This window comes from Poecilia mexicana, unplaced genomic scaffold, assembly GCF_051168715.1.
Source record: "Poecilia mexicana isolate PSO_F unplaced genomic scaffold, ASM5116871v1 scaffold_15, whole genome shotgun sequence".
NCBI classification, from domain to species: domain Eukaryota; kingdom Metazoa; phylum Chordata; class Actinopteri; order Cyprinodontiformes; family Poeciliidae; genus Poecilia; species Poecilia mexicana.
In genome coordinates, this window is record NW_028263384.1 from 30802751 (window position 1) to 30818887 (window position 16137).

At 48.5% G+C, this 16137-nt stretch overlaps 1 protein-coding gene across 1 annotated transcript; it reads right to left on the reverse strand.

The window, feature by feature from the left end:
- Nucleotides 1–225: 225 nt before the first annotated feature.
- LOC106908759 (uncharacterized) lies at nt 226–5248 on the reverse strand. The gene is made up of 19 exons (XM_088013047.1): nt 5180–5248; nt 5050–5122; nt 4840–4979; nt 4684–4770; nt 4460–4610; nt 4224–4385; nt 4036–4145; nt 3855–3966; nt 3759–3787; nt 3189–3280; nt 2979–3093; nt 2759–2929; nt 2592–2662; nt 2282–2449; nt 1510–1628; nt 1227–1431; nt 869–1073; nt 746–804; nt 226–668 (listed from the first exon to the last, which is right to left on the reverse strand). Exons 1-19 carry the CDS (start codon nt 5246–5248, stop codon nt 389–391), a joined length of 2418 nt encoding a protein of 805 aa, XP_087869173.1. The 3' UTR covers nt 226–388.
- Nucleotides 5249–16137: the final 10889 nt, after the last annotated feature.

Below are 16137 nucleotides of genomic sequence, written 5' to 3' on the forward strand. Positions count from 1 at the left end.
AGAACCACAGCCTTCCGGACTGGACTTCTCCACCTTCCTATATGATCTCCAGGTGTTTCCTGCAGGCAGGTGTGGTGCATCATGGGACATTTAGAAGCTGTTGCGCTCTCAGATGGCTGCTGAACATATTTCAGGAGAAACACCAGAGCGAGCTGAAGGCCATTGATGTCATGGTGGCCATGCCTGAAGCATTACCTCATAAGTCAAACTTCAAAACATGCTTCATTATGTGGTATTTTCTTCATTCTGTCTTTATTGGTCATTTGAAATCAAGAACATTTGAGCCAGTAAGTCCACATGGACCTTTGTGGTTCATCAGGAAGTCCATAAATATCTCCTCAGGTCATAGACTAGATACCAGGTCTGGTATCAAATGATCTTAGTCTCTTCAAACAAAGTCATTCCTGATCTGGAGCAGCTGCTGGACCAGAGATCGAAGCTCCTTCAGCTCTGTCTGAATGGCCTGGAGCTCCTGTTGCAGGTTCTTGGGATCCTGGACCTGCTGGTTCTGTCTCTCTAGGCTCTCCTGGCCCTGGTTGCGATGTTTTTTTGGTCCTTGAAGCTTCTGCTCCTGAGGTGTCTGAGACTCTTGGATGGGGAGGACTTGAAGCTCATGGTTCTCCTGGACCTGAAGCACTTGGTTCTGCAGGTGTTGTTCTGTTGGGAATCTGCCAGAGAGACTGGAGGTCAGACTTGCTGCTTAGTTTTTAGCACTGACCTGATCTGTGTGTCCTGGCGTTCTCACCTTGAACTGCAGGCTGACTCCACGTCCCTCTGAAGAACCAGGAACTGGTCCAGAGTCTCCTGCAGGACAAGCCATCCCATCATGTCCTTCCCAGGACATGATAGGTTAATGACGGATACCCACCCTAACCTGTCCTGTGACGTGTCCAAACTCATGGTGGTAACAGGAGCTCATTGAAAGGTTATCGCAGGCCTCGCCCAGTGGAGAGCAGTGCTTGGAGATGTACTGGTTGTCATAGAAACGATGGAGGCGGGGCATGGAGTCTCCCACCTGCAGGATGACAGCGGCCTGCTGCATCACAGCGTTAGCCTGGGAGTTATCATGCACCCTGAAACCACCAATAAACCAATCAACCAACGAATTAATCAATCAATCAATTAATGGAAGTCAGTCAATAGCTTTTATGGTGTTGGTTTAAATGTCGTTTCAGGTCATTTAGGTTATAGTCTGTAGGTTGAGACCAGTCCAGGTGTGACCTGACCTCTGGAAGGTGTCAGATAGTAGTGCAATCAGCAGGTTGACACATAAGATGGAGGACGCTGCCAGGAATGTTCCACACAGTAGAGGAGCCATGATGTTGTCCACAGTTACCATGGCAGCGTACTCGTACTCGTCCACCAGAGTGATCCTGTAAAGGCTGTAGAGTAGACCTGAGACAGACTGCATGCTGGGAACGGAGGGCGTTCCTGAGAACACAACACAGTTTCTGTCACAGCAGAGCTGAACTCAGACCTTCACAAAGATAGACCCGCTGATGTTCTGACCTCCAAATATGATCCAGAAGCTGCAGGCGTAGGGGATGAAGATCTCAGCATACAGGAACAGGAAGCGCATCACATCCCCGACGATGTTCCCCAGCATGACGATGAAGGGCCCCATTAACCTGCAGAGCAGCACGGCTCAGCATCAGCTGTGCTGCACATTAAACATGCTTCATCTGACAGTCTGGACCGACCCTGGAGACAGACCAAGCAGAACCAATATGGACGCTGTTCTGGGACAGTCCTGGGGCAGTTTGGGTGTCCTGCCTGTGATAGACACCGGTCTACCTGATTTAGATGGCTCTAAAACCTCCTCAGCAAGTTCCTCAGAAACCAGTGGATTCAGAAGGCAGTGGATAACTGGAGCCTAATGGTTCACTCGGTGGTGGCTAACTGGACTAGCTTGTTTTCTCGAACCTTGTGCCTCCATCCACCATGGCTCCAACTGGAGCTGCAGATCCTGGTGGCTTGCTGGAAGACTTCAACATGAGGAAGGAGAACTGTAGAACCGATCCCAGACAGAATGGTTCTGAAGCCGGTCTTCCAGTTAGACCAGTGTGTCTCCACCCTGGTCCTCAGCCCCCCCGCTCTGCATGTTCTAGATGAGCCTCTATTCCAGAACAGCTGATCCAAATGACTGCAGGACCATCAGGTACTGCAGAAACCTGTTAATCACCCAGAGATACAATCCAGGTGGCAGAAGGGAAACACCTGAAACATGGAGGACAGGAGGCCTGAGGACCAGGATGAGAAACACTGAGTTAGAGCTTTGTACCTGAAGGCTCGGACATGCTTCATGAGTCGCAGCCAGAGGAAGATGATGGAAATGGAGAAGAGGCGCAGACTGAGTGTGTGCAGGAGGATGGATGGCTGCAACACGTCGGCCAAGTGAGCGCAGAAGGAAGCCGTCAGCAGAGAGTAGACCAGCCAATCAAAGATGTTCCTGAGAGCAGGTAGGAACACCTGAATCAATCCTACTGAGAGAAACCAGGTGTGTGTGTGTGTGTGTGTGTGTGTGTGTGTGTGTGTGTGTGTGTGTGTGTGTGTGTGTGTGTGTGTGTGTGTGTGTGTTTGTGTGTTGGTACCAGCAGTCCCGGCTGTAGTTGCCCCTCATTCTCTGGATCCTCCTAGTCTGATTCAGAAGATACTGTCTCTCCTGAAACACAGACGCCACAGAGCCAGGACCGCTCCACTTAGAACAACTTGTTCCTGTGATCAACCTGCGGATTCAGAGTGACATCACGTCTCCTACCTGAGGCCACATGGGATGTGAGCAGCGCAGGTCGTCCTGGAAACGCCGCTCCATCCACCCCCGTCGCAGGTGGAGCTTCCTCCTCGACAACACAATGTCCTGGATCTCCCTGAACACCTCCTCCAGGGTCAGCAGGAGCGCCAGCACCACCAGCAGAACACGCCACCAGTCCTAGACACACAGGTGAGACTCAGACAGGCGGTCGGCACAGACGGCTCACCTGTGGAAAGGTGTAGCGATCAGGTGAGTCTTGGCAGGCGGACATAGAAATGGCCACAGTCGTCCAACAAACATTGAGCAGGAAGTTGAGGACAAGGAGAAGCCATGCCCCCAACCTGCCACAAACAGAGAGTCATGATGTCACACCCATCAGCCAATGAAAGAGAGCATTGATCTAGGTTAACCAGTCAGTCTATCGGAAAGAGCTCACCTGCCATACAGTTTCCATTTGATCTCAATGAGCTTGAGAAAGACAGGATTCATGATGAGGTCCAGTTTACCTTCCAGAACCACAACCTGCAGCTGATGACAACATTAGATGTTATTGAGACCTAGAACCAGATGTAAAACCAGAACCATTCCTTCTGGATGGCTTCCTCTGAGGGTGGGCTGTGGGGACCACAGGCCCAGCAGGGAAACCCTGACACCTCCCTCCCTAGTGACCTTCTCCGGATTCTTGTGAATGTCTTATACCTGTGCAGAGCTTTATAAAGTCCAGAAGACTCCAAAGCTTCACTCTACCTCCAATCATTTAGCCTCTGATGGTGCTGAGCTACTGGATAGTAGCCACAGCTGCCCTGAGCCAGTCTGACAGAAGCCAGGCTGCCATGCACCCTGCTGGGCCCTCTATCACCACCAACTGACAAGGAGGGTGCCCAATATCAAAGGCTGACAAAGAGGGAATCGAACCTGCAAACTGAGGGATGAACTCCTACCAAAGTCGCCACCATTTTGGGTCGAATCCCAGGTAATCTATAATCTCAGAGTCCGGTCTACTTACTGGGGTGGTTGGTTCACTGATTCCTGCACCTGCAACAGAGACAGTCTTTAGTCTGATGGTCTGGGTCCCACCTGACAGAGGGGGAGGCTCTGCTACCTGATGGGTCCCCAGGTGTGCCAGCCTCCTCTGGTTCAAGCAGATTCAGGTAGAAGTACTCCTGTCTCGTCACTCTGTCCTTCACGTGGAACTGACGGAGCGCCTCCTGAGCCTCAACACAACACAAATTACCACAGCAACCCCAGACCAATCAATGCTCTGTGTCCAGGGCATTAGTTACCACATGACTCATCCGACCAATCAGAGCAGAGATGCACAGCTGTCCATCAGAGTCCTTCACCCCAGCGTTCGCTCCAAGCTCCAGTAGGACCTGAGCTGCTTCACTGCGCTCTGGAAGTAGAGGAACTGATTATGCCACTCATGATGTCATTATCTATCTATGATGTCATAATGTGATGTAATGATCACCCATGCTGGCTGCGAGCTGCAGCGGCGTCCGCTGCTTGTAGTCGGTGCAGCCGATGTTGGCGCCGGCGCGCAGCAGCAGCTTGATGGATCGGACCGCGTCGTTCTTGGCAGCATAGTGAAGAGGGGTCTGCTGGTCCAGAAAAGTCTGGGCACTCGGGTCGGCTGACAATAGAACACACAGAGCTGGTACCGGATCTTCAGCACCAGAACCCCTTCCTCTACCTGGATCCGCCGACCTTCCCGGTCCAGCAGGAATTGGACCATGTCCTCGTAGTCCAGGGCCGAGGCCACATGCAGCGCTGTGACTCCAAACTGATCCGAGCCCAGCGGATCCGATCCGCGGTCCAAGAAGAACCGCATCACATCTACGCTCCACGCTCTGGACACCTGAGGACACACACCTGGGTTCAGCTGCACAGCTCAGTACCGCAGACGGGTAAACCAATCCACCAGGTGTGACCTCATGAAGGACAGTCTGTCCATATCTGTCTGAGCAGTTTGGGTCGGCGCCGCCCGAGATCACCTCATCCAGAAACTGGAGGTCCACCTGAGCACAGAGACACAACCTCAACACTTGGTCGGTCTCACCTGGTCAGTCTCACCTGGTCAGTCTCACCTGGTCAGTCTCCTGGTTGCTGGCTGCCAGATGTCTGAAGTGGTCCAGCAGTTTTTTGTCCAGGTGCTGCTGGAGTTTGGTAGTCGTGTCTGTCTCGTCTTCCTCTGCCAGACCTGCGTACCTGGCCTCCAGGTGAACACCTGGACATGAGGACAGAAACGTTCACCAGTTGGTCCTCAGGCATGACAAGCCCAACTCACCTGACCTCACCTGTCAACACGTTGCTTCGCTGCTTCCAGCGGCTCCGAGAATACGACCTCCACCGAGACTCGGACCGGGATGCCTCTGGACCCAGCTGGACCTGCAGAGATCAGAACCAGAACCAGACTGGAACCAGAACCAGAACCAGTCTAGATGGACTAACCTGCTGATGGACCTGGGCGGTCCGGGTTCTGCCATTTGGCTCCATTCCACCTGGTGGACCAGTCCAAGTCTCCTCCTGTCCTCCCAGTCGTTCCTCTGCTCGTCTTTGGGCCAAGGACCGACGGGTCGGCTGGTGCTTATCAACGGCTCAAAGGTTTGGTCTTATCAGAAGGTGGAGGACGGACGCCAGGGCGGGGACAATTTCTCTGAGACACAGACACTCGGGCTGAACTGAGAACATCTGGTCTCTGCAGAAACCAGGAGACAGCGGGGGAGTTTTGGATTGGTAACTGGTTAAACTGAACCAGACTATTACTACGTGTGTGGGATCTTTATAAGCATACGGACATTTTTGGATTAGTTTAATCCTCAATTTATTTGGAAATGTTTATGGTTAAAGGGATCCACAATTAGTTGTAACAATCGAATTTATTTTGTTAATATTCATCTTAGATGTAAAAACAATACAGCAATAGTACTGTAGGTTATTTAGTTTTTATAAATTTTAATAAAATATTGTCAGGATTGTCGCCATGTTTTTCCACACTGCAATGCATTCTGGGTAAATGACGTGTAGTTCAACTGCCTGGCTCCAGCCAAAACAGTGATGAGTAACATTATTAGCCTTTTTAATTTGAACCGGAGCGCATTGAAAACGATCGGAACATAGAAATAACAAGAGACGATGAGGAGGAGGAGCACACAGAGGAAGAGGAAGAGTTGGCCGTAGGAGCTGTCAATGAGACTCACCTCTGGTCACTGTGTGACTTAGACTTAGACTTAGACTGACTTTATTATCATTTTGCATGCACAAGGTGTATACAGAACGAAATTTCGTTGCATACAGCTCAGGACAGTGTTTTGAGCTTTCAATGATGTGAGGTTACTCCAGAATAAAATAAAATACAGTATAAAAAAAAAAAAAAAAAAATATATATATATATATATATATATATATAGCTGACTGTATAGCTCAGTGGGTAAGACACCAGTCTACCACCTGGGAGACCGGGGTTCGAATCCAGGTTGGGGCAAGTTACAACAGTGCAATTGAGCTATGCAGTGTGGGTCCTTAGGCAAGACCCTTGGAGCTATATAGCCTACCTCATACAATGAGAGACACTGATAAGCATGACATGCCGGCTCAGACGTCGCCCGGCCAAACAAGGTCTGCGTCAGGTGCTGGGGAACCAGAGCACCTTGATGAAAAATGGGCTACTGGAACAAGACGGAAATGGGCGAGAGACGAAAACGTGGATCTGTTGGAATGCTACTACTCAAGTAACCCTAGTCAGAGGGGTTACATGCAAAGACTGAGGGTGGAATGGTTACTTCGACACCCACAGTCTACAATGACTGCCAAACAACTGGTAGCTCAGTGTTCCAACATCCGCAAACGGCAACTGCTATCACAACTTGAGATTGACGAGATACAACACAAATGCTACGGCAAGAGGGAGGAGCCCGGATGTAAGGTCAGGGGGGAGTTAACTACAACTCCCCACCCCGAGACTGGGTATGCAGCCCCAGTAATGAACGAACTATCAAAGCTGAACGAGACAGCAACTGACCTGAGAGACAGAATCATGGCCCGAATGAACAGAAACCAATGAGCTGATATACAACTCAGCATCAGTGATCCTTGAAATGCTCGGCTATAAGAGCAACCATGAGACCCAATCATGGAAAAGACGGTTAGAGGCTAAGATCAAGATAACAAGGAGAGAGCCAGCTGTCAGAGCTCCTGTCAGAGCACTCGAAACTGCCAAACAAAGGCTCCAAGCCTTGGCCAGCCGCCTAAAGAGATACACAAGAGAGAATGAAGCCAGGAGGATCAACTGGCTCTTCTCCACCCAACCAGCTAAAGTGTACTCTAATAACAACAGAGCAGACCCACCAAGGCTGGAGACTGAACAATACTGGAAAGGCATATTGGCTGTCCCACAACAGCAACAGGTAACCATCACTGTGGCAAATGTCCAAGAAAGAGTCTCGGGTATGAAAAACTGGACAGCACCAGGGCCTGCTACAATCCTGATCCAGAAGGACCCCTCAAAGGGTTCAGTCCCATCCAACTATCGGCCGATAACCTGTCTCTCTACAACATGGAAGCTCATGTCAGGCATCATAGCGGCTAAGATAAGCGGACACATGGATAAATACATGAACACGGCACAGAAGGGCATCGGCATAAATAGTAGAGGAGCCAAACACCAACTCCTTGTAGACCACACAGTCGCCCGAGACTGCAAAACCCGACACACCAACCTGTGCACCGCTTGGATTGATTACAAGAAAGCCTATGACTCAATGCCACACACCTGGATCATTGAATGCTTAGAGATGTACAACATCAATAGGACTCTAAGAGCCTTCATTGCAAACTCGATGGGGCTGTAAACTGCAAACCACTTGCACAAGTTTCCATCAAATGTGGCATATACCAAGGAGATGCTCTGTCCCCACTGCTGTTCTGCATAGGCCTGAACCCTTTCAGCCAAATCATCAACAAGACTGGCTACGGATACCGACTTAAGAATGGGGCCACAATCAGTCACCTCCTCTACATGGATGACATCAAGCTGTACGCCAAGAGCGAGCGAGACATCGACTCACTGATCCACACCACCAGGATCTACAGCACTGACATTGGGATGTCATTCGGACTAGAGAAGTGTGGCCGGATGGTTACAAAGAGAGGGAAGGTCGTCCACACAGAAGGGGTCTCACTCCCAGAAGGAACAATAGCAGACATAGAGCACAGCTACAAGTACCTGGGAATACCACAAGCAAATGGCAACCTCGATGAGGTCACAAGGAAAGGAGCCACAGCCAAATACCTCCAACGAATAAGGCAAGTCCTGAGAAGCCAGCTCAATGGCAAGAACAAGATCCGTGCAATAAACAGCTATGCCTTACCAGTAACAGATACCCTGCCGGAATAATTAGCTGGCCAATGGAAGAGATGAAGGCCACGGACGTTAAGACTCGGAAGCTACTAACCATGCATGGAGGGTTCCACCCCAAATCCAGCACCCTGAGACTGTACACAAGCCGTAAGGAAGGAGGCAGAGGACTAGTGAGTGTGAGAGCCACTGTCCAGGATGAAACATCCAAGATCCATAAATACATCAAGGACAAAGCCTCAACGGACGATGTGCTCAGCGAATGTCTCAGGCAATGGGGAACAGAGGACAAGGTGCTGGAGGAACCATCATGGGAAGACAAGCCCCTACATGGGATGTACCACCGACAAATAACTGAAGTGGCCGATATCAGGAAATCCTACCAATGGCTGGAGAAAGCTGGACTCAAGGACAGCACAGAGGCCCTCATCCTGGCCGCCCAGGAACAGGCCCTAAACACCAGAGCAATAGAGGCTCAGATCTACCACACCAGACAAGACCCAAGGTGTAGGTTGTGCAAGGAGGCCTCTGAGACAGTCCAGCACATAACAGCAGGGTGCAAGATGCTGGCAGGGAAAGCGTACATGGAACGACATAACCAAGTGGCGGGCATAGTGTACAGCAGAGGTTCCCAAACTGTGGGGTGCGCCCTCTAGGGGGGGCGCCGTGTCATTACAGGGGGGGCGCGGGAAGCCGTCTGGATGAAAAAAACAAAACATGAACACTGTATGCGCTGGGTTTTTACCTTAGAATGGCCAACTCTCTGTTATTCCTCTGTCAATTTGATACAGTAGAGGCTTCCACACTTCCCATATCTGTGTCCTCTGTCACTTTTATCAGCAGTTAAAACTGTTTAATCCGTTGTTAACATATTGTAACCTGTTTTTCCGAGCCGCCTTTAAACGCAACATGAGCGCTACGCCGCTCGCGCTGGGTTTCCACCTGTGAAGGAGACCTGCTGCTGCTGGGCGGAGCTACGTAGGTTTGTGTTAGAATCACGGCAGCAAACCAGCAAAACGCAAAGAACTTTTCACAGTTTTTCCCTCCAAACTAACCGACTGAGTTGAGTGAAGCTGCTGGATGCAGGTAATGTTAGCTAACAGATGACTAGCTAACATCAATAACACCTTAAGCTTAACAACCGATGTTGGTGTCTATTTTCAGCTACGTACATTCATTTTGCCCCCCAAAAAGTCGATGCCCCCCAGACAACCATTTGTAATCCATAGGGGGGGGGGGCGCAGAAAAAGTTTGGGAACCACTGGTGTACAGGAACATCTGTGCAGAATATGGACTGGAAGCCCCGAGGTCAAAATGGGGAACACCCCCAAAAGTGGTGGAGAATGACCGAGCTAAGATCCTGTGGGACTTCCAGATCCAGACAGACAAGATGGTAATGGCGAACCAACCGGACATTGTGGTGGTGGATAAAGAACAGAGGAAAGCCGTTGTGGTGGATGTAGCAATACCAAGTGACCACAACATCAGGAAAAAGGAGAAACTGGAGAAATACCAGGGCCTCAGAGAGGAACTGGAGAAGGCCTGGAAGGTGAAGACCACAGTGGTGCCTGTGGTCATCGGGGCCCTCGGGGCAGTCACCCCCAAACTGGAGCAGTGGCTCAAACAGATCCCAGGAACAACATCAGAATCTTCATTTCCCGTCGTTGGTCAGTTGAGTACTGTTAAAAAAAAAAATGAGCAAAAAAAGCGCATGGTTGAGCACTTTCTTTCTTTTTCTTATGGATAAAGTGGACTTGAATTGTTGGCTTTTTTCCAAACAAAAGACAAGAACATTTTTACTTGATTTGACTCTCAATGTGTATCGAAAATGTTTACACAGCAATATAAATCTGCAAAGTACTGCGTATTGATAGTGCTGCAAAGTACTGCGTATTGATAGTGATGTACCAGTGAACTTTTCCTTAGTAAGGTGAGGTAAGGTAATTTTATTTATATAGCACATTTTCAGCAACAAGGTAATTCAAAGTGCTTACAAGTACAGGTACCTGGGAATACCACAAGCAAATGGCAAACTCAGTGAGGTCACAAGGAAAGGAGCCACAGGCAAATGCCTCCAACGAGGTAACCCTAAACCTAAAACATGGCAGGTTTTAAGGTTTTAAGCTAAAACCTGCCATGAAACAGAAATCAAAGGAATCCCTGTCAAACATAAAGTTAATAATTATCTTGGTATCTCCATCATGGAAGAAGAAGACCAAAGGTCAAATGATTTAATAATCCAAAAGAAATTGAATATGTGGTTACAGAGAGATTTATCCATCTCTTACTGTCTAAACGGAAGGTTTTCCAGTTTAGTATATGCTTGTTCAGCACTTGAGGTTTCCATTGAGATCAGTTCAAAAGTAAATAAAATATTATTTGATTTTATTTGGAAGAAAAAAGTTTGTTTTATTAGGAAAAATGTAATGATAAACAAGTTGTGCTCTGCTGGATTTTGTCATGTCGGATTCTAATTACTTCACCCACATGCAGAAACACAACAGAGAGCACCAGTGTTTATTGTGTGAGGTTTATTGTAAACAAAACAGGAAGGTGGCAGGTGATATGGGGGGCATGGATCTCTTCTCACAGCTGACGCCAGCAATCTTAGCACAGGAGGACAGGGAGTTAGTTCTGGCTCTGTTTGGAATCTTCAAGAAAATCGGAGTCAGTGGACCTACTTGGTTTTGGAGCGGGTCCGAGCCGGGAGGGGAAAGGGCGTCTGGGGAGTCCGGGGTTTGATGGTGGAAAGTGGATGGCTGAAGAGGCGGCGTCGGAGTGCGGACAGGCAAACAGGGATTCCACTGCACAGCAATCTCGGATCTCTAAGGGAGAGACACAAAGGTTCACTTGAGAAATTCTATAGACTAGATCAAAACAGAGGTGAGAACTCTGGGGCCTGTAGTACCGAACATTGGTGACACACTGGCAGTGAAGTGACTGCGACTCCCTCCTCATATAGGAGCTGACGAGATTGGCATCAGGTGTGTTGGGACCAGAGCTGAAGGCCAACCCTCAAGGCAAAACCTCAGGACGCCCTCTGGTGGACAAAAGATGAGGAACCCCACCATCCCAAAAACTCTGGATCCCCACAGTACCCCCCCTCAACGACCGCCACCCGGCGGTCCAACGGAACCCGAAGGGAGGGAAGCGCGATAATCAGCGATGAGGGAAGGATCCACAATAAACGAGCCAGGGACCCATTGATGATCCTCAGGGCCGTAACCCTCCCAATCCACCAGATATTGCCAACCTCTACCCCGTCTCCGGGAGTCAATGATCCGGCGGACAGAATAAACAGGGCCCCCATCAAATACACGGGGAGGAGGAGGGGGTTCAGGTGGCGGGCACAAGGAACTGGTGAACACGGGCTTAATCTGAGACACATGAAAGGTGGGGTGGACACGGAGAGAGGGAGGGAGGCGAAGACGGACAGCAGAAGGACTGATGACCGACTCGATCTCATAGGGACCAATGAAACGGGGGGACAACTTCTTAGACATAGATTTTAGTGGGATGTCCTTAGTTGAAAGCCATACCTGTTGTCCAGGTGTGTAGCAGGGAGCTGGCCGTCGTTTATGGTCAGCAAACCGGCGGTTTTGTTCCGCAGTTTGATTCAGGGCGGCAACCATGTTACTCCAAATGGTTTTACAGCGGCGGATGTGGTGCTGCACAGAAGTAACGGATATCTCCTTCTCATCCATAGGGAAGAGTGGGGGTTGATAACCTAGGGAGATTTTGAAAGGAGACAGACCAGTAGCAGATGAAGTAAGGGAATTGTGAGCATACTCGACCCAGGGGAGAAATTGGCTCCAGTCAGATGGGTTGGTCGAGGTGAGGCATCTGAGGATTGACTCCAGCTCCTGGTTCATGCGTTCCGTCTGTCCATTTGACTGAGGATGATAACCAGATGTTAAACAAACTTTGGCGTCAAGGGCCGCACAAAAGTGTCTCCACACCTGGGCTGTAAACTGAGGTCCACGATCAGACAATATTTCCTGAGGAATCCCATGTAGTCTGAAGACATGTTTTACCAGGAGCTGGGCCGTTTGAAAAGCTGATGGAAGTTTTCTTAGTGGGACCAAATGACACAGGCTTTGGAGAATCGGTCAACAATTGTAAGAATAGCGGTCATGCCTTTAGATACTGGGAGTCCGGTAACAAAGTCTATAGCGATGTGCGACCACGGACGTTTGGGTGTGGGAAGCGGTTTTAGCAGACCAGAAGGAGGTTGGTGAGATGGTTTGTTACGGGCGCAAACTGGGCAGGCCAAGACATACTCCTTAATATCTTTATAACTGGAAGGCCACCAGAACCGGCGTGAAATGAGAGCAACAGTTCTACTAACACCAGGATGGGCTGAGAATTTAGTGGGTGCATCCAATTTAGCAGTCGAGGTCTGATGGATGTGGGAACATACATCTTGCTAGGAGGACCAGTGCCAGGGTCTGGTTCGGATGACTGAGCCTGCTTAATAAGGTCCTCTATCTCCCAAGTAACCGTGGCAACGGAGCAACTAGGGGGCAAGATTGTGGCTGGAACCTTATCTGAATCATCAGCTGAGTATAATCGGGACAGAGCGTCAGGTTTAATGTTTCTTGAACCTGGTCGGTAAGAGATGAATAAATTAAACCGGGAGAAAAACAATGACCAACGAGACTGGCGTGGATTGAGTCTCTTAGCTGTTTTCAGGTATGAGAGGTTCTTATGATCTGACCAGACTAGTACCGGGTGTTGGGCACCTTCTAGCCAAGTGCCGCCATTCCTCCAGGGCCAGTTTTATCGCGAGGAGTTCGCGATCTCCAACATCATAGTTCCTCTCAGCCGGGGACAACCTACGAGAGAAAAACGCACATGGGTGAGTCTTGTGGTCTGAATCTGAGGACTGTGAAAGGACTGCTCCAACCCCGGAATCCGATGCATCAACTTCCAAGATGAACTGTTTAGAGGGGTCTGGCTGAATGAGGACCGGCGCATTAGCGAAGAGCATCTTAAGTCGGGTGAACGCCACGTCTGCTTCAGGTGTCCATGTAAAGGTGCTTTTGACAGAGGTTAACGCGGTGAGAGGCTGGGCAGTCTGGCTATAATTTCTAATGAAACGGCGGTAGAAGTTGGTGAACCCCAGGAATCTCTGGAGTTGTTTTCTGGTCTCAGGCACCGGCCACTCCAAGACCGCTTTGATCTTTTCGTCAGAAGGTCTAATCTGCCCGCTTTCTAGAACAAATCCCAGGAAGCTTACTGAGGATCGGTGAAATTCACACTTTTCTGCCTTGACAAAAAGTTTATTTTCCAGAAGGCGTTGCAAAACCAGACGGACGTGTTTCTGATGTTCAGGGAGGCTTTTTGAATAAATCAGAATATCATCAAGATAAACGAACACGAATATGTTCAAAAAATCCCGGCGGACATAATTTACCAGGGCTTGAAAACAGGCGGGTGCGTTAGACAAGCCAAACGGCATCACAAGATATTCAAAATGGCCCAGGGGAGTCTTAAACGCGGTCTTCCACTCATCCCCTTCACGAATTCGGAGGAGATGATAAGCGTTTCTTAGAGATCTAGCTTGGTGAAAATGGTGGCTCCCTGCACAGGTTCAAATGCGGAGGACAGAAGAGGCAATGGGTATTTATTCTTAATAGTAATTTGATTAAGACCCCGGTAATCAATACATGGCCTGTGGGATCCATCTTTCTTTCCCACAAAAAAAATCCTGATCCTAATGGAGAAGATGAGGACCGAATGATGCCGGCAGCTAGAGACTCATTTATGTATTTTTCCATTGTTTCCCTCTCGGGTTTAGAAATGTTACAAAGACGGCTGTTAGGGAGAGGCGCCCCGGGGAGAAGGTCGATTGCGCAATCATATGGTCGGTGAGGTGGGAGTGACAGCGCTTTAGACTTACTAAACACCGGAGCCAGATCGTGATACTCAGCTGGAATATGGGAGAGGTCTGACGGGTCTGACTCCTGTTGCTTTGCCGGCGGGGAACCTGGTGGGAGAGCTGAGCGGAGACAGGATGAGTGACAATTAACGGACCAGGATTCTATGTCTTTTGGACCAGTTGATATGAGGGTTATGTAGAGATAACCAGTGGAAACCTAGAATTATAGAGGAGTTTGCAGAGGGAAAAACGTAGAACGAAATCCGTTCGTGATGATTTCCGGAAATGAGCATACTCAGAGGTTCGGTTTGGTGGGTTATCTGAGGCAATGCTTTGCCGTCCAGCGCCGATACTCTAAGACACAGGCGTCAAACTCCAGTCCTCGAGGGCCGGTGTCCTGCAACTTTTAGATGTGCCTCTGCTGCACCACACCTGAATAGAATAATTAGGTCATTAGCAGGACTCTGGTGAACTTACCTACACAAGGAGGAGCTAATTAAGCCATTTCATTCCAGTGTTTTGTACCTGTGGTACATCTAAAAACTGCAGGACAGCGGCCCTTGAGGACTGGAGTTTGACACCCCTGCTCTAAGAGGAGTGGATAATGGGACAGTTTTGATAGCCATCTGTTGAACAAAGCCTGAGTCAATTAGGTTTCGCTCACAGCCGGAATCTACTAGGACCGACACGGTAAAGGACTGGTCATTATGAAGCAGTGTAGCCGGCAACAACAGACGAGGAGATTTCTCTTTAATGAGGTGGTCCGCCAGACTCCCCGCACCTACTGGCGGACCCTGGATTTTACTCTCACCGGGCATGCAGCAATGAAATGCTCAGGTGATCCACAATACAGGCAGAGATTAGCGGAGATACGTCTCTGTCTCTCCTCAGGTGAGAGGCGTGTGTTGCCTATCTGCATGGGCTCTGGTTCAACAACCGATGAAGACGAACAGGTAAGAGTGTTAGTTACTCCACCTCCAACAGACGTTCTGACTAAAGGACTTCCCCTCTTTCTCTCCTTGGCTCGGACCCGGATTCTGCTACCTAGTATTAATTCGTCAAGAGATTCAGGTTCGTCCAGGGTGGCCAATTCGTCTTTAATGTTTTTGTGTAATGCGTTGAAAAAGGCACTTTTCAGAGCAGGAGGATTCCAGCCTGATTCGGCTGCCATCATACGGAAGTCTATGGCAAAGTCCGCTACAGAGCGCTGCCCTTGCCTGATGTTTAGCAGTTCTCTAGCATCAGATGTTTTGTCGGGGTCTTGATTGAAAGTTTGTTTAAATTCCTTCAAAAATTCTTCAAATGTGCAGCCGTAATCAGTGGGCGTGGGAAATCTGGCCTCAGTGTGACCAATTAACTCAAAATCAATGTGAAATTATTCTACTAGACTGGATAGGTGGGGCACACTCATTTTTATTCCATTTAACCCTTTTTATTCCTTTTCAGTGGGTCACATGAAATTTAAGCTATTAAACACCAATCTTTTTTTTAATTTGTAAATTTAAATTACATAATAAATGGAAATAGATCTAAAATGGTAAAAATGAGGGTGCCTCATCTCTAATGATTTGTAGAACAATTTCAAAGTGATTTTGAATCAATATGACACTTGTCCTGGAAGCTATTGCAAAAACATACTAAATTTTGACAAATAAAATTGCTAAAAAAATAAAAAAAAATGTTAAAATAGAAAACAAATGATGCCTCACCTATACAGGATAGGGTCAACAGGTCACATGACCTGGAAGCTATTGAAGAAAAACATTAAATTTTGGGAAAAAGGAAAATGGCTTAAAATGGAAAACAAATGACTGTGCCTTATCTCTACTGATTTGTAGAATAATTTCAAAGTGATTCTGAGTAAATAGGTCAGATGACTTGGGATCTATTGAAGAAAGAATTATATTATTTAATATTAAAATTATTTAAAATATTGTATATGACTTTAAAATTTAATAGAGGACATTGTGTCTCATGTAAAAGCATGAATTAGCACTGATGATTAAGTCAGTTGGTCACACTTCAAGGCATTTATTAACATTTGTTTGACAGGAATGTTTGGTTCGGTAATTTGTTGATAGTCCCTAAGTGAACCTTCGGGCGCTGCGGCCGGGAGCGGTGGAGAACCGCTGGCCGACAGTAGCGTTC